This window comes from Rhinolophus sinicus, linkage group LG06 (assembly GCF_036562045.2).
Source record: "Rhinolophus sinicus isolate RSC01 linkage group LG06, ASM3656204v1, whole genome shotgun sequence".
NCBI lineage: Eukaryota > Metazoa > Chordata > Mammalia > Chiroptera > Rhinolophidae > Rhinolophus > Rhinolophus sinicus.
This window is the reverse complement of record NC_133756.1, coordinates 116519978-116539649: the sequence shown is the minus strand read 5'-3', so window position 1 is coordinate 116539649 and position 19672 is coordinate 116519978. Positions and strand designations below refer to the sequence as shown.

Genomic DNA, 19672 nt, shown 5'->3' with positions numbered 1-19672 from the left:
GTCTCCACTTTAAAAATACTATAAACCAGAACTTACTTGTGGAGGAATGATGTTTTCAATACTGATACCCACATACACCAAGCGTTCTTTCCTTTAAGTGAAAAACAAGCACACAAACAAAATGAGATTTGCTAAAAATAAAATTGTTATGAAAACATTACTAACAGACAACACTAAAATTACGACTTCATGGTAATAGCAGAAGCTATGTCATAAACATGTTAGCTATTATCTGTAAAACTTATAGTACTGGCATCTGGGGGAGGCAAAAAACTTCCTAAATGTATGACAACTGTAGCTTTAGAAGTGACATATGGAGGGCGCAGGGAGGGTAGAAGGTTGGGCAGAAATACGAAAGGGGATTAAGAACTACAAACTTCCAGTTATAAAATAAGTCATGGGGATGTAATGTACAGTGTAGGGAATAGAGTCAATAATATTTTAATAACTATGTACGGTGACTGATGGTTATTAGGCTTATTTTAGATTTACTGTGGTGATCACTTTGTAAGGTATATAAATGTTGAATCATTATGTTGTACACCTGAAACTAATATAATATTGTACGTCAACTGTAATTAAAAGTAAATTTTTACTAAAACAAAAAAATATATATTTTTAAAAAGTGACTTATACCCATGAAATAAAACCTGTAACTGAAATAGACAAGGAAACTTCATGAGAAGCGTCATGCTGTGACGCACTGATAAAGTCATTAGACAGAAAGCCAACTTTGATTGAACAAACTAGATCTTTGTTACGCTGGAAGTTTCTAGTCATACTGTCTGGGTGCAGACATAGCTACCGCATGGTAATAAACAACACTATAAAAACTTATTCTACATAACAGAACCATATCAAGGTCCAGTGAATGATACTAAAACCATTCACTTTTTGTTTGCAGAGAAGACAAAAAGCAATGCAGCCACATCGTTCTGCACTCTAGGATACGACAAGGAAGGTATCTTTACAGCTAATAAGACTCTGAAGGAAATGTCAATTTAGAACACTAATGACATCTCCATAGTTTCATTTCAAAGAAACAAAGCTTTGTTGATTTTAATTCAACAAATTTTACATAGCAAATTGCTATATAGAACAGGTGCTTTCTGTTTCTCCCAAAGTTAATTTGATTCACCAAGGACAGCTGAGCTCTTACATACATGCCAGCGTATGAACTGAATAGAAATAAGAAGGGCAAGAACAGTACTAGCTGCAATTAATAGGGGAGGCTTTATGGATAAGTCAGAACTTGGGCTCTCTGTTATTAAATATGTTTGACATGTCTGTCCTTCCACTAACCAAGTTTATTGCGATAACAGTGTCCTTTTATACCTCAAAACCTCTTTCACTCGACCATTATTTCTCTCTGTTAATTCAACTGAAAAAAAAACCCCACTTAGTTATGTTCACCATATTAGGTCATGATTTGTGTCAGGCCTGGGAATCCAAAGGTAAATAAGACACCATTATTGCCTCACAATTATTAACAACTGACTTGTCCATTATGAACAAGTACAATGGAAACATGAAAAATAGATTTTGTGTGAAGAGCTGAGAAATTTGGGATGCCTTTAAATAGGTGGTAAACTTGAGCAGGATCTTGAGGGTAAGAATGATTTCTCATCACAGTGTTCTCTTGCTCAGTCATCTTATGGAAAGACACATCTACTCCATCTCATCGCCTAGCTCCACGATCATGATGGGCCCCGACTTTATCATTACCAATAACCACACCCCTTCTGAAATTTCCGGATCAGGGATCCTATGCTCTGACTTCTACTGCCTCACTTTCCAGCTCACTCCCTTTGGCATACTGATTTCAACAATTCCCTGACTTTAGTACAACCTCTATCCATTGACCCTACCCTCTTTTCACTGTCCATCACTCCCTCTGTGTCCTTGCTTTCCCCCTTACCTGGCTTAGACTTCACGGTCCATCATTATAAACACTCCTTTGTATACACTGTCAATTCCTTGTCTCTTTCTCTCCTTCCCTCTGTTATATTACCTGGAAAATTCCAACCCTGATTAAATCTCTACTAGTGAAGCACTAGTAATAGTACTCTGGAAGTATAGAGCTATTTGAGTTCTCAAATAATTTCTGGCACCAAGTTCTGGAAGGGATGTTTACAAATCCGTTGAATGGAATTCTGAAACATCAGATTACACAGAGCATCACAGCTCCACCTCTGTAGATAGTTGCTGGATAGTCACTAATTACATCCTTCTTTTCCACCATACTATGGAGCCCTTTAAGGTAGAGACCACATGAAATACTTCATATTGTTTACAGTGCCTGGCATAAAGTAGGTGCTCAATAAGTGTTGGTTAAATGCTGAATAAATGTAGATGAGGGTAAAGGGGATCAAATATACAGTGATGGAAGGAGAAACTGACTCTGGGTGGTGAACACACAATGGGATTTATAGACGATGTAATACAGAATTGTACACTTGAAATCTATGTAATTTTACTAACAACTGTCACCCCAATAAACTTTAATTTAAAAAAACGTTGAATAAATGCATGAATAGGGAGGAAAGAGGCTCTTGTAATATGACAGAGTAAGCAAGGATTTAAGTCGCTAGGATGAGTGCTACAGAAATTATTTCATAGTTAATAAAAGATGAATAAAAACGCTCACTTTCAAAAACAGATGAAGCCACCTTATTTTAGAGACATATTTTGTTATGTAGAGGTCCTAAGATTCACACATGCACATGTATAATAGGAGCTATAAATAACGAAAGCTCTGTTAACCAGATTATTGGGGAGAGTTAACAGACAACAGCAACAATTCAGTTAACTGGACTTGCGCCAGATTGGTCTCTCTCTAACAATAACTTTGCCCTCCTTTCTGTGATCCAATTTCACATAGAATTTAGTTTGTGATCTAAAGGCAGAATTACAGATGTCCTCTTAAAGAATGACATTTAAGTAAAGAGAATTGCTAAGAGTAGAAGAGAAAGCAAATGAACTAGTAAATGGGAGACTGACAATGTACACAAATATTGTGGCACATTTTAACATAAATTTCTAAAATTTAAAATATTTCTTCATTGCAGCAGCATATCCTATAATGTGTGAGGCAACAGTCAAAAAATTCTCGCCAGCTTTTCCACATTTAAAGGGTATAGCATCATAAGCCTCCAAAGAAGAAGCAGATAGAATCTGAGTAGCAGACAAATTCTTAGTGGTTTACATTCTGGCCTTTTAGAGAATATATTTTCTTCCAAGCTCTTAAAGGGTAAGCCAATTTGCTATCTACACTGAGGAGTCAAATCAGCTTCAGAGCATGAGAACATTGTTCATTTCTCAGAAGGACTGGCAGATTTCAAAAAGACTAAGGCAAAAGAAAATCTAATTTTTAATTATGATTTCATTGGAAGGATCTTCAGATCTTTTCCAGTGTCAAAAATAAAAATAGGAGCAACTCTGCACACTGAAATAATCCAAATAATTTTACACAGGGCTACTACACAGAGTTTCTAAATACAAAGGTATTTAGACAACCTATTTTAAAAAACTAAGTAATTTTACCAACTAGTCAACTTTAGAGATTAACTTTGCTGTTAAACTAATTAGCGTCCATTATGAGCCAGAGAACTCAAACTGAGTAGTGAAGAAAAAAAAGGGATATGGAGGCTGCTGGGCCTATTTTTAAGGTTCACCTCTGCCCAGAGTAAAGGGAGGGAAGACTACGTGGCAGCAGCAGGTAAAAGTTAAAATAGCAGAAAATGAAGGTCATAAGACCAATCAGGAGACGTTGCTTAGATTTTCTCATACTCTGCACAAACGGGCATCCAGTCCTACTGATTCATCTTTGAAAATTCTCTTCAATGTCTCTGCTTTATTATCATAACCACTGTCCTAGTTCAGGCCTCACTGGCTCTCACAGGCTTTACTGCCACAGCCTCATCTCTAATTCCTTTTCCTTACTGTTTATTTTTTCTGAACTAACAATCTGATTATGTTGATTTCTCCTTTGATGGCCCCCTCACTACCTATAGAGAATAATTCAAATTCCCTAACCAGGTGTGCAAAACTGTTCAGTTCGGCCTCAATCTGCTTTTTTTATAGTTTCATCCCCACCCCTCTCCAATTCTCGCTTTAACACTTAGTCTTAGCTCACATTTGCGTTCTTCTCCTAAAATGTCCTTTTTCTTTGCACGCCCACCTGTATAACCCCATATCTTCCAAGGACTTCCCCGATAAGCCCCAAGCCCTAGGAGAACTCAAACCCCCTCCACAATGTTATTGTATTGCTCTGAATAGAATGCGATTTGTCTCCTTTATTGTATCACTGGCTCCTAAGGTTGTATTGTCTAACAGAAGGTGAGCTCCATGTAAGCGAAAGCTTTGCCTTACTCATCTTTTCTCTTCAGTGTGGTACACAGTCGGTATGAATGTATGTTTAGCAAAAGATTAATCAAAGAAGATACAAATAAATCTAAATAGACATAAACATACTGTCTTGATTTTGAGACCCCCTTTAAAGATTAGGCTTAACTAGTTTTATCTCCTCCAAGAAGCCTTCTCAACTGCTTTAGACCACACTGTAGTAGCATATTGAAAAGGGAGGCATCTTTTATAGTCAGTAGGACATAGTTCAGTATGTACATGCTCTTTAATTCATTAGTGTTAAATCTGCCCACCCAAAGGCACAGGTAACTAATTCGTAGACCAGTTCTTACAGTGTTCTTGTACTCATTACATACTTGTTAGGTACATAGCCTCCATAATACTGGACCAATATTTATTCAGAATAGGTTCTGATAAATATTTTAGATGAGGGGTTGGCAAACTTCCTGTAAAAGGACCGATAATAAATTAGGCTTGGTGGGTCATAAGGTCTCTGTTGCAACTACTCAACTCTGCTGCTGTAGTACAAAAGCAGCCATAGACAATATAGAACAAACGAGCATGGCTGTGTTCCAATACAACTTTATTTATGAACAATGAAACCTGAATATATAATTTTCATGTGTCATGAAATCAGATTGTTTTGATTTTTTTCCCCAACCATTTAAAAACGAAAAAGACATCCTTTGTTAGTGGGCAACACAAAAACAAGCAGCAGGCCAGATTGGGCCCACAGGTCATAGTTTGCCAATCCCCACTACAGACAGACACATCAATCTATATTATAAGACAATTCTGCCGTCAAATTCCCAAGTAAAACAGTAACACACATATCACAATACCTGCGTTCAGCACGCTCCTTCTTCTTTAAGGCAACATCCAAATCCTGCAATTGTTCCTCTAATTTCTCACACAGCAATTTCTGAAACAGCAAAACAGATGTGTATCATTTTTAACACCTTTCCAGACTCATTTGTCATTTGCATGTTAGCTCACAGATACTGTGTTTTGAGAGCTGACAAGGGGCCACACAGAGTGAACACTGAAATGTTCCTTGTGTTTAAATAATGAGGTGCCTCAACATCCACTGAACTGACCATGAGCACTGATTTTTAAAATTAAGCCCATGTTAGAGAAACTTAGAGCCTTCTATGCCTATCTTGCTGGCAGTAACCAATGTTTAAAACAGCATTTGGTTCAACGTGTGTACATGACAGTAGTTAAAATGTTTTTAAAATCCCAAGACAGTCTTAACAGAGAAGGCTGTATGTACAGTAAAATATAATGGTGCCAATCACTAGTTTTAAAAAAGAGATATAAAACAATTTACAAAGCCATGCCACATAGTTACTGGGTCAAAACATAGCTGAAGAATGTAACTGATAAAGCTGTGCTAAGCCACAGAAGTCCACTTCACCGAGAAATGCAATAAAGCCCATAATTTTTAAAGCAAATTAGAGCTGGGCTGGTGAGAGAAGACTCCTTGGTCACAGTGACACAAAAATATCCTGTTCTTCAGCTTACAGAAGTAAATCACCTGAATCAAGATATGAGAGAAAATGGATCAACGTTTCTATTCATAGTACCATCATAACGGTACATAATTCATAACACCATCTATAAAACTACTGACAAAAAGAAGATGGGTAGAAATGGAAAAGATGATGATACACAGGGATAAACAACAGAAAGAAACTACTTCTCTTCTTGTATATTATCTTAATTTGGCGCTCTTTGTGCCTTTGTGAGAAAAAATAATAATAAACCAGGCTATAATTTTACAAAAATTAGATGTCTTCTGAGAATTGATTTGGGAAAAATAAAGGGAAGACCTAAGGGTTAATAATAAAAGGTATTTTTTTTCAACAGCCTATAATTTCACAGAAATTTAGACAAGAGGTAGACAATATATATAAATTGTCTTGGAGATTTAAAATGTTTCGTGGCTGTCAAAAAATATTACTAATTTGAATATAAAATCAAAGACTGGAAAACAAAGGTGTGCCAGGTCGTACATGTTGACAAGGGGGGCAGAACCATTCTCCATCAGGGATGATCATCAGAGGAGGGCGAAGGCAGGCAGTGTGGTATCCACTGTCACAAGAGTCACACAGAAGAATCTGAAATAAACCATATATTAATAGCAACCTAACTCTATGACGAAAATTCAATAACACAAGTTAAAATCAAGACATTTCAGTATCTTAGGACTATACTAAGAAATATGCTATACTATACTCTTTATTTGCATAAAAAGCTCTGATTATTAGGGATGCAACATGCCATTTTTTAAAAAATAAAAAAATAAAAACGCTAAGATAATGTTAAGATACAAGATTAAGTGAAAAATAGCAAGCCCTTCCTGAACTAGAGATACAATCTTTTTCTAGTGTGCCATGAGGGCTATAACAATATAGTCTCTATAACAGAGTATTACAGGTCAAGTATCAAACTACCCTACCACACAAAGGATTTTAAAAATACAAATAATTTCCACTTTAAATAGCATTCCAATTACATATCTGTAAGAATCATTCATGGTTCCTTTTATTACATAAATTCATATAGGGAAGAGACTGAGGTATAAGGGGAATGGAACTAAAGACAATCATGTTCAAATACAAAGGCTAACAATAATTAGTCCTAAGTTGATACTTTTTGTTATTTGAATTTAAGATGATCAATTCTTTAAAATTTAAAATGACACACTCATGAATGTCTAGCTAAAAAAATCTTATTTTTAAATTATTTTAGATTTACAGAAGAGTTGCAACGACAGTAGAGTTCCCATAAGCCCTTTACCCAGCTTCCACTAATGTTAACATCTTATATAACCATGGTACATTTACCCAAACTAAGAAATTAGCAATATTGTTAACTAAACAATAGACTTCATTCAGATTCCACCAGTTTTCCACTAATGTCTTTTTTTCTGATTCCAGGATATTATATGTATTGCATTTAATCATGTCTCCTTAATTTCCTCCGATCTACAATGGTTTCTTCGTCTTTCTTTGTTTCTCATGACTGACTGTTTTTGAAGAGTTCTAGTCAGATATTATATAGACTTCCTGCAGTTTGGGTTTGTCTGAGGTCTTCTTTGATTAGACTGAGGTTATGGGTTCTGGAGAAGAATTCCACAGAGGTGAAGTGCCCTGGTCACTGTGTCATGTCTGGGGGTACACGATATCATGACTAATTACTGGGAATATTAACCTCAATCATTTGCTTACCGTAGTGTCTGTTGGTTCTCATCACTGTAAAGCTACTACTTTTCACTTTCCACTCTATTCTCATTAGAAGTGATAAGTCCAGACCACACTCCAGGGGAGGGGAATTTGACTCCCCTTTGTGGACGGAGGAGTATCAAAGAATTTATAGATGTAAGCTAAAATGGCCAGAGTAATAACTATTGTAGGGGAAAATTCGTTGAAGTTATGCAAATAACTTCCTGTTTTTCCTGAAAGTTTCACCTACTCGTTAGTAGATCTCACTTACAATAATGATTACTATAGTATTCTAATGGTGATTCTCTATTTCCCCTCAAGCTTCTACTTTTGTCATTTGGAATTCCTCTGTAAAGAAAATATGTCTCTTACCTCACATCTCTTCATTTATTCAATTATGTATTTATAGCAGGATGCACTAATGAATATTTTATCTTTGGGTTATAATATCAAACTATTATTTTGTTTGTCAAATTCAAATTGTTCTAGCCATGGACACGACACACTGGGAGCTCTTTCAGGTTGGCTATGTCCTTAGAACTCATTTGCATTCTTTTTTTTTTTTTTAAAAAAAGCACTTCCCTAGTTTCTGGCACTATTGGATACTCCAGGTACATCTTAATATTTTCCCTGCCCAAGTCTAGAATCAGCCATTTCTCCCAGAAGCCCTGGTTCCTTTAATGGAGAATGCTATTTAGAAACCAAGATCTAAGTGCTCAGTGCTCACTGCTAAGGGGTATCACAGCTTCTAAGCTCTCTCAGAGGACAGGGCTAGGAAATACATGTATGTATAGCAACCCATGTGCACATATAACTATATTAAAATAAGCATAAGCATAGAGCTAATATCTCCAGCTCTAATCCAGCACCACAGGGTTCATTCTAGCCTTCGGCCTTGCTTATCTGTAACTTCTTTCTGTCAGTAGAAAGCTGTCTATTAGCTACACTTCATTTATTTTGTTCAATCCCATATATATATACATATATATATATGTATATATATATGTGTGTGTGTATATATATATATGTAATTTCTGAATTGCTAACACGTACCATGGTGGGAGGAAAGAAAAGGGTAGGATGTGCACACAGGTAGTGATTTGAGTCCAAAATACCTTTCCCCTTCTTCGTACAATGAATCATCATTTTCTGCCAATACCAGAATTCAGTACTTCAGTTATATGACTGACTGACTGATTCCACAGGCACATATATGTAGCGCCTGATTTTATTTATCACATTGTTTATATGATAAAACATAACATAAATTTCAAGGAACAAAATTAAAAATAAACAGTTGGAAATCAATTTATTTCTAAAACAATGATGTCTCTATTCTGCAATGAAGGTAAAAACCCCATTAAAATAAATATTGCTATGAAAGATTCCAGGCCGCAGGCAATGCTCCTTTTATTTTTGACTATAAAGCATTTGGAAAATGCCAGAGCTCTATACTGATTTCTGAATTTACTGCTTTCCTGCTGTAAGTTCAGTGAGGATGAGGACCACGTCTTTCTAATTCAGAATCACTTCCCTGCCACTTAACACATCACAGTTGCTTGACATTTTGATTTGAGGATTACCTTTAAATATATGGCATAAGAAATCCACCTTGGGATCTTCAGTTTTCCAATGTTATTTCTCTTTGGCACAGTAACCAGCAATGGGATTTTCAGAGCAGTTATTAAGATAACCAACTAAAAATCCTGTGTGTGCGCCAAGAAGGGTACCACTTTCTCCATTGCCTCAACATCATTTCTGCTCACCCCATTTTACTTATTATTTCCTCACACCCCTTTGTCATTGACATCTATTGCCACTTCAGTTAAAATGCACTCTCTTAGTTTAAAAAGATATTAGCAAACGGCAGGGAAAGAACACAGTGCTGATTTTCACTTGACTTAGAGGGAAGACCACTATCTCCTGTATCTTCTTATGCCTTTTCTCGACACGAGAATCTTGACCTAACTTTCACAGCCTGATAGCCATAAAATTGCCTAGGAGGGTCTTCTCAGTGTAATTTCAGCATCTACTCATCTCAGTGCTAAAGTCATTATCTGGTTCTAAGTTATATCTTTTATGTGAATCAGCTAAAACTTCTTGGATATGATAAACTTCGCTGATGAATTTGGTTTCCAGATATGAGTTTAACATTACAAAAAAACTAAGTAAATACAAATAACGTTAACTCAGTCTACAGCAGATGTCAGGAACTGTGCTAGGCAACTTTACAAAACTTTAAAAACAACCCTCAAGAAGTATGTGGTATTATTCCCATTTTACAACGAAGAAATCAAGATACAGAGAAGAGAGCACCTGATAAGTGGTGGAAGCAGGATCTGCTGCCAAGTCTGTCTGGTCCATGCTTTCCCCATCACACCATACTGCTTTCTAGGAAAAAAGAGCCTTGGAGAACCACTTCATATGAATTTTCCAAACTTTAGAGGATCTCAAAACTTTTCTGATCCACATAATTCTACCCATGTGGAAGCATCTTTCTTTACATTTCTACTTAATAGTTGGAGCCTGCCTTTAAAGTCAAATCTATTCAAAAGAACAGAATAGTTGCATAGAATTGGGCGTAACAAGAGTGTTTCTTCAATAGGCTCTTTAGAAAGCACTTATGAACTGCAAAAAGTATATATAGGTCAGGAATTGGTTTTCCTGATTTAGGCTACCTTTGAAGAACTTACTTCCTGGGGAAGAAAGTTCCCACTAAATCTGTCACTATTCTTCTGAATATATCTGATCTATAATTAATCCTCTTAATTTTTTTAGAACTGCCCATTTCCCAAAGTTTACAGCCCTACGAGGTTAACTACTTGACTTATGTGTTGTTACAGAAGGGCAATAAGGCCTTCAGGACTTACATATTTAAAGCTGGCACTTCAGAAATATCATTATAAAGTAACTTAAATTGAAAGAAGAAAAACTTAAAGACAAAGAATGGAACAGCAATATCGGAATAAATTCATTGATTTGTGAGAAGAGATTAGGAATGTACCCTTAAGTAAAGAAAATATCAATACCTAATCAGGTAGAATGAAAGCAGGATCCTGACTTCCCCTTAATTGGGTTATTTGAGAAATAGAAATAAAGGTTATTTTGCACACACAAGCTCTGCAGCATTATAACATTCAAATCATGATCAAACCCAGAAAAATTAGGCTTCTTTGGGCAACCACAGCACGCCAGTATAGGAATATTGCTCCTTTAGGTCAGGTACGTACCAGTTCAGGGTGGTTTGGAAGGCCACATTTTTTGCATGGCTCATCATCATCTGCTAGGATGGCTTCTTCACTTTCTTTTTCTTCTTCCTCTTCTGAAGCTGCGGATGATTTTTCACTGTCAGACCCTTCACTTTCATCATTGCTGGAATATTTCCACCTGCCACGTGTCCGAGAACCAGTCCATCGAACTTTGCCTTTGGTTTTTACCTAGTACAAAATTAAAAATTGGGATAATTTGGTATAATAACAATGTAAAAAGAAAAACTTCTAATTACATGTCCATGGTAGAATATTTAGTCACTATATAAAGAAGAAAAGGAAAATTATTGTAGCTTTTCCAACAGATAAACCTACCATTTAATTTTGGTATTTATTTCCATTATTTTTTCTATTTTGGGAGGATTATAATGAACATTTTGTCTTATAAATAGTTTCCCTAGTCATAAAATTTTTCCTAACATTACTGTAAATGACTATATAATATGCCATCACGTAGTTGTATTTATCTAATCCCCTACTAGACAGACATTTAGGTAGTTTCCCATTTTTTCACTTTCGTAAACAATTGTATCCTTGTAAATATAAACTTTTACACACACCTCTGTGATTAGGATAAATTCCTTGAAGAGGATTCTGGGTCAAAGGCCATGCACATTTCAAAGGCTCTGTAATCGAGTACTGACTATATTCTCACATTTTGTTATACAAAATTTTAAATTCCCATATTAGAAATGAATTTAAAAAATTTTAATGGGTCAGAACTGCATATAAAAATCCTGACAAACTTACAAAATATATTATTCATAAAATAAGTTTATAATGTTCTAAACTACTTTTTATTGCCTGGTTTTATATTTTAATTAATTCCTATGGTATAAGTCCCCATCAAAGACCAAAATAATTCTAACAGAAGGGGAAACTTTTTAAAAGTAAAGAATTAAAAATTCAGTATTTCAGGGAACAAAGGATCATTTAAAATGAAGAACAATATGATCACTTAACTAAATTAAAAACAAAAGTAGCACTTTTAACAAACTCCCATAGACTAGTTAAACTTATACCAGATTTTGCTTAAAATAAGAGAGTTACTGAAAAAGAATTTTGGCTTCTTAGACTAATGTTTAAACTTGGGGAAAATAGGCACTCTCATACATGTAATGAGAGGGTAGGGCCTTTTTTGGAGGGCAATGTGTCAATAGCTACCCAAACTTAAAATACACATGCCCCTTGACCCAGTAATTCCAATTCTAGGAGTCTATTCTAAAGAAATACTCACTCATGTCCAAAATGATCTTCAATGCAGCATTTCCTGTAATAGTGAAAAATTGGAAACAACCTAAATGTCAATCAATAAGGGAGTAGTCAAATAAACTGAGGTACATCCAAACTATGGAATTCTATATGGCTATTAATAACGAAAAGGTAGACTATATCTATTGACATGGAAAGAGTTCAGAGACACACTGTTAAGTGAAAAACTCATAGAAATATGAACATATTCGATTCAATTTATTTTTTAAGTGAATGGCTATTTACAAACATACACATGAATGTATGGAAAAATGACTGAAAAGAGATGGACACCAAGCTGTTAATAGTGTGTATGGGGAATTTTCATTTTTCAATTCTATAGGTTGGGTATTATTTGAATAGTTTACAAAGAGAATATATTGCCTATAAGAGAAAAAGTTTAAAAGATGACAAGATTATAGAATATGAAATAAAATATCTAGGGATAAACACTGAGAAAAAGACACCTCAGATATAGGAAGAAAGATACCTCTGAATGACTTGTTTTAGCCAAAAGTAAAAAAGCTACAAACATTTAGAGCCAAATATTGCTAGTGAAAATTAAAACTCAGATTAAGAGAAATTTTACCTTGCTTACTTTAGAATTTGTATCCTTCTCCATTTTTTTCAAATTTTCCTTTTTGTCTGTTTTTTGCAAAGCTGCTGACTCTTCTTCCATTTCATCTTCTCCTTCCCCTCTTTTTTTATCAGCTTTCTGATCTCTGATCTCAGCCACTTTCGCTGTGGGTCTCGATATTCTTGGAGACCTCCTTAAAGTACGACCCACATTTGTTTTCTCTTCTTCCTTTTCTGACTTCTCTTGCTTGGTTTCTGGTTCTAGAATTTTGGGAGGAGAATCTGGTTTCTTTTTCCGACTGGATATCCTAATTGTTAATTTGATGCCCTCTTTTTGCCTTTCAGAAGTTATCTCTGTGTTTTCTGAGGCAGTGGTTTCCTCATCAGGAATCAACTTATATTTAAATTTACTTTTTTGCATAGAACCCTTTGTCTCAGAAGGATCCTCCGCGCCAGAGGTCTGGACATTGTCCAGGTTATCCATTTCTATTTTCGAGGATTCAGAATCCTCTCTTAGAATTTCTGGGTCTGTTTTTTCTAGGGACTGACCTTCAACGGTACTTGTGCTCTGACACTCAACCACTTCTTTTTCTGAGGCTAGTTTCTCACAGTGGCCAGCCATGTGAGATGGTGAAGAAGTTTCAGCTGCCTCAGGAGAGCCTAGCTTTACTGATTCTAGAGTATTCTTCGGAACCTCCTCTGGTATTGGACTCAATCTTTGCGTGTCCTTATCAAGAAAAGTCTTTTTGGACTTCTCGAACTTTTCAAGACATTCTAGGACTGGTGGGCGCTTATCCTTACTTTTAGAAGACTTCTCTTCACCTTTCACGGTATATGATTCAGTGGTAGATAAAGCAGTTTTTAAAGAGAGATCCTTTGCCATCTCAGACGTCTCGAGAGAGGTTTCCATTTCTGGAGGATCAGTTTCCTTTGTCTGACCTTTTTGACTCTGGGTCTCCATGTCGGATATTGAACTTTCTGCATCTTTCCCTAATGGGACCACTTCTTTCTCAAGATCACCTATTTTCGTACTTGTTATAACAGAATTTAAGGACTCTGCTCCATTTCCCTCCACGATGACACTTTTGTCCTTAGCGGGGCTATAGTTATCTTCCTTTGTATCATAAAACTTTGTCTCCATTTGTTCTGTCTTAAAATTTGAAGTTACCTTTTCATCACTAACTTCTCCATTGACCAGCTGTTTCCCTTCATGACCCAAAGTAGTGATTGTAGAGATCCTTTTACAAGTCTCTTCCTCTTGTTTTATTTCATCTTTCAAAAACTCTTTTGTTGGAGTAACTGATTTACACAAAGGTCCTTTCATTGGACTGTCAAAATCATCACTCAGTTTAATTTCTCGTTTTTTCAGTGGTATCTTGGCTTGCTGGTCATTTTTAAGTTTCTCAGTTTCTTCAGTAGACTTCTCAGTAATTTCTTGAGATTTAACATTGCCACCAAACTCGAGCCTCTCAGGCTCGAGCTTCTCCATGCTACCTTTGATATCTTTAGGGTCTGCTCTACATTCCTTCACTTCGACTTTAACGGGTTTGACATTTTCCTTGAAGGAGTCACTTTCTTCTTTGATACTCTTTTTCTCCTCACTTTCTGGCAAAGGTTTTTCTAGCTTTACTATGACTGGCAGTTTCACAAGTTCCTTTTCATCTTCTTTTTCTCTTTTCACGGTACTTTCTTCTAGAGCATTGGGTATGGAATGGTTTTCAGAATCTATTGGCTGTTCTTCATTTTTCCTCTTTTCATTTTCCTTCTGTTCCTCTAAAAAAAAATCAGAAAAAGCTTATATTAATCTAAGCACTCAAGATTATAAAATATAAAAGACTTAACATATATATTTCCATCTGAAGAGTCTCTCTTAAAGGAGGTGACTTGTTACTGGACATTTAACAATAAAAAATAAAATCTGACAGTGAAGAAAATTACCAAACTCTGAAGGATAACCTCTAGATATTAAAAAGCTAGTATTTAAAAAGACTCAAATTTCTCCTTTATACTTTTGGCCTCAGTATTCTTAATGGAATGCAAATATTTATACAGCTCAAATATTTTATTCAAGCTCCAAAATATGAAACTAAAAATACTATACAAACCATCTGCAAAAGGCCGTATTTGTTTTAAAAACTGACAACTGTCCTTCTTTGCAAGTCATCAAGCACTTCATTTCGTTGAGCTAACATGAGCACGGCAGAGAGAAAATGTTTTATGATTATTCGAAGTATAAAAGTAACACAATTCTGTACAGAAAATGAAAAACAGAAAAAAAATGCCCATAACACCAATCTCCACAAGTAATGATTATTAATATTTTAGGTTACTTCCTTCTAGTCTTGTATATTTTTGATAAAATTGGGATCATAGTGCCCATTTTTTTCATTGAAACATGAGTATTCTCTTATGATATTACATGCTTTTTACAAAAATTGCGACTTAATTATATAACACTCCCCAATGGGGTTATATTACAATTTACTTTATCAAATGCTATTACTAACATTTCAGGAGTTCATATTTTACAAAGAAACTATTAGGTTTACCTGTCAATTCTTCTTTTTACATTATTGGCTATATATTATCAACTTTTATGCAGTACCTAATAGTGCAAATTTAAATATAACAAAAGCCATATTTAGTAAATGGCATAATCTGTAAATGGGATTACAAGATTGCACATATGCTTGTGCTCAGAGAATCTGAGCAGGGGCAGCTAGTTGGCTCAGTTGGTTAGAGCGCAGTGCTCATAACACCAAGGTCGCTGGTTCAATTCCCACATGGGCCAGTGAGCTGCGTCCTCCACAACTAGACTGAAAACAACCACTTGACTTGGAGCTGACGGGTCCTGCAAAAACACACTGTTCCCTAATATCCCTAATAAAAATTTTAAAAAAAGAAAAAAAGAATCTGAGCAGAGTGTTTTCAGAATTCATTTAAATACTGATTTTACTTACATGTTCCATCACCTCACCCTATCCTTCCAACTAAAAAAAAAAACTTCAATTATAAACGAAGTTTTACCAAGACAGAAAGTTTTACAAAAAATTTTGAACAGATTCTTGTCAAGTCCATAAACCAGAGTTATAATGTATTTCATGGGGATAAAATGGAAAGGATAGAAGTGAGATGAAATAGGACATGTTTTTTACAATGAGAATTCACTATTTCTTTAAAGAGTGAATATTTTTATTATAAATCATCAATTTTATAAGTTGAACCATGATGCAAATAAAAAATTCAAGAACCACTGAGAACCACTCAGAACCTGAGGTTACAGTATACGTATTACTCCTCCCTCTTTACATTTTTAGTGATTTAATTTATACATGCTGCTAAGAAAATTAAAGACATCACAGTAATTATCTAATTTGTTTGTTTTCCCTTTCCCACTGATAAAGTAGGTTTAGTAAATTCCTATTTGTTGAGATTGGATAGCAGATCAGCTAATCTAATTAAGTGAACATCTTTGTTAATAATTGTAATCTATATTACAATCTAAAAATAATTCCAACCTAATATTAAGAGTTTACTGAACACAATTTAGTAGTTCTATATATTTTGGTTCAGAAAGCAACTCAGGCTCTCACTGTAACTCTGACCCAAGGTAAAATGACACTATAACAATACTGTACTATATAAGGATGTAATGTGATAAATAGCATAATGGCAACCATATTACAATATATAAATGTGTCAAAGTAACATGATGTACACTTCAAATTTATACAATGTTACATGTCAAATTTATCCAATAAAAAAATTACACCTATGTTTTTATTTGAGGGTGGTGAATGATAAAGTTCTCTTCAATTGTTTGAACTGATTTTGATTTGAATAACAACCTGTCAAAATAAAATGAGGAATAACATTCGATTCAAGACTCCTAGGTTCACTAATCCTATTTCAGCTAGTGGTGTATCTTTGGATTTGTCACAAACTCTCTGAACCTCATTTCTTCACCTATAAATAAAAAGCAACTGGACTAAGTGACCTCAACAATTATTCTTCACTAACTCATAGTCCTCTTAATCGAAACATCTTAAATCCTTGGTATCTTTTACATTTGGCTCAGTTGTTTTCAGAGAAAAACATGACAACAATTACTAGTCTAGTTCCCCCTAGATTACATAGGTGTGTCCTTAAAACCGTGTAAAGAACAGAACCATGACAGAAAATGAATCTTTAAGCGTGATCATAATTGGTAAAAAGCTCATTCAGTATATAAACATTTCCCCAAAGTTTTGTCAAAAAGAAACTATAAGAGGATGCAAATGAGTTTAAGAGACATTAAAATTTGAAGTGACAAAACTCAAGGGAAATTCACTTCAAAAATCACAATGCCATAGCAACAGTGCTTGACAAACCTGTCTGAGGTGATTCAAATTCAAGAGAAGTGTTACCTACTGTAGGTTTTGAAAGCCGATTCATTCATTTACTCAACATATATTTCCTAATAATATCACCTATTATGTGCTTTCCCAACCATCCCAACCAGAATCACTATGTGATGAACACTGAATGCTCTATCTAAGCTAACAGTGAAGAACAGCGCTAGTTACCTATTCAGTTACCTATCTCCTCTTCTTTCTTACTAACAGAATCTGATTTTGTTCAGGAAAGTACTTGCCCTAAAAATTTATTAAGGATTGCAAAATGATGATATTACCATTCTATCATTCTTCCATCAGTGATTTGTTGGAATAAATTCAATAAAAATAAACTTTACTAATTTACTATCTTGTTATACAGTGGTACATTTCATACAGAAAGGTGGGAATGCTTAATTCTTTTCATTTATTTAACAGTTTTCAAAATAATAATTCAATTCCCATTGGCATCCTCCAAAGGTAAACCAGTTTTCCTTTTAGTACCATAACAAAATCATGGATTTAAGACATATTCAATGTGTTTTAATCCATTATACTTATTATCCTTGTTGATGCTTAAATTATCCTATTTTGACGGTGGAAACCTCTTTCAATTGGCTCTTGAGTCTTTCTGGTGTGACAATAATAGCGTCCATACCACCTGGAAGGACAAGATGTTTCTTGGCTCATTATGCCCCGGAATCGGAACAGACTACTTTTCCACGAAGCCTTGGTTTAGTTTAGTGGAAAACTGTTATTTCAAGATAACAATCTAGGTGCTAAGGATGCTCCATCACTGCTACTGGGTTGGCCTTTGTTTCTAAGTCTTTTCACTGGACAGAGCTAGAAAATAAATGTATATATTTTTAAATAAAAATAACTCACGAGTTCATAATGATATTTCAGTGTTTCTTTAACCTGCTCTATATTACATCTTATTTTTTTCCCACACCGAGAATATTGTTTTCAAGGACACCACTAGTAACTAGAATATCAGTTATTTTTTCTCATATTACACACAAAACATTTTCAGAATAACAATATTGACCATGATCACCAAAGTGATTTAATACATTAAAAAGCTTTTGTATGTTCTCTTCCCATTCTTTCTCCATTTGTTTAGTCTTATTATAGCTCCACTGTCAAAGCACATAGCCATTAAAGACTATGTTCCCTGTATCCATCATTCAGATTTAGTTACATTTTAGATGTAACTACAAATTTAATGCTCAAGATTTTCATAAATTTTATTATAGATCACAGTTATTGATAACAGTTTATCTAGTCTTTATTTGAAAGTCAGATAGAAAATCCCTGTCGCACATTTTTCCCTCTTCCATACATTACGGCATTTTCTCCTGGTATAGAGCATTGCTTGCAAATAGAGTGACGGCAGTCTGGTTTTCTGTCCCTTAAGTCATTTGTTTTTTTTAGTCTGGAGAGCCAAAGTTATTTCTTTTTTCAAAGCCCAATAATTTTACTAGAATATGTTGATTCTGGTTGTTCTGAATTCATTTTCCAAGTGTCTTTTCAATATGTAGTGTCACATCTTTATTTCAGGAAGTTTTGTGAACATAGTCTTTAGTACTTTTTTGTGTTCCCTTGCTTTGGTTTTTTTTTTCTGGACCCCTGTGGCATTTTCTTTGCCTATTTTCAAATCCTTATCTCTTTCTCTCCAATCTTTACCTCTTCCTTTCTTCTTCATTTAAAAAATATACAGATTTCCATTTGCTATTTTTTAAAGACACAAATTCTTGTGTTTGTTGCGCTAATGCTTCTTCTGATTTTTGAAAAATTTTAACTCTTTCTGAGGTCTATGACCGATTTACAGTTTTCGTATATTTTGTGGAAATGTCTTTCGGATAAGCTTTCATTCTCTGTAGTGATTATCTTTTTTTCTAATAATCCTGTGGGATTTGACCTTGATCCTTTTTAGTTGCTTATTTTTATGTCAAATAGTTTTCTCATTTTATAGCTCAAGTTTTCCATCTATTATTTTTGTGAGATATTCAAAATTAAAGGACTTATGCTATGAGATCACCTAAATCTATTCCTTTCTCATACTTTTATTTGAACCTTCTTTTTTGTTTGTCTATATTGTCCCAATCCTACGTAAGTTGGATTCTATTTCCAGCAGTTTGGACAAAGCTCAGTGTGGAGTTTTGTCTTGGAAGAGAGCTTTGGCTAAAGAGGTTTGAGAATTCATAAGGCCCAGAGTAACCCAGCTCCTTTAAGACCTTCAATTCAGGTACTGTCTACAGTTTTTAAATTTTGCCATCAATATGTTCCTTTTATGGGGGATTTGCAGAGACACAAAAACCATGCCACTGCCACTTTCCAAAAATCATGAATGGTAACTTACATTTTCTCCTTCTGATTCAAGTTACAACAAACTCAATCAGAAAAAACAACTTCAACAGTTTCTCTAATCATGAAAGTGTTCTTTTGCTTTTCTCCTTCCTTCCCTTTTCCCCCTTCCTCCTTTCTTACTTTCTTTTCTCTCTCCTGCCCTCCCCAATCATCACAAATCTTTCATATAGTAAGTATTGTGGTCTGTGCACTATTGTTCATGGCATAAAAATAAAAGAAATGCAAACTTCAATGTCTTTTT

General features: G+C 34.9%; 1 protein-coding gene and 1 long non-coding RNA gene across 5 annotated transcripts in view; one reads left to right on the top strand and one right to left on the bottom strand.

The window, feature by feature from the left end:
- RSF1 (remodeling and spacing factor 1) overlaps positions 1-19672 on the bottom strand; it is a 124297-nt gene that overhangs the window by 22403 nt on the left and 82222 nt on the right. For 2 of the 4 annotated variants that reach the window (XM_074335718.1, XM_074335720.1), the window contains exons 6-11: positions 12702-14461; positions 10823-11029; positions 9909-9983; positions 6381-6485; positions 5208-5287; positions 37-91 (exon numbers count right to left, since the gene is read on the bottom strand). In XM_074335718.1, coding sequence (XP_074191819.1) covers positions 37-91; positions 5208-5287; positions 6381-6485; positions 9909-9983; positions 10823-11029; positions 12702-14461 — 2282 coding nt within the window. The remainder of the gene's footprint in view (positions 1-36; positions 92-5207; positions 5288-6380; positions 6486-9908; positions 9984-10822; positions 11030-12701; positions 14462-19672) is intronic. The other 2 variants (XM_074335719.1, XM_019726392.2) reach the window with 2 other exon arrangements.
- LOC141572218 (uncharacterized) overlaps positions 1-19672 on the top strand; it is a 73496-nt gene that overhangs the window by 13588 nt on the left and 40236 nt on the right. The window lies entirely within an intron of this gene.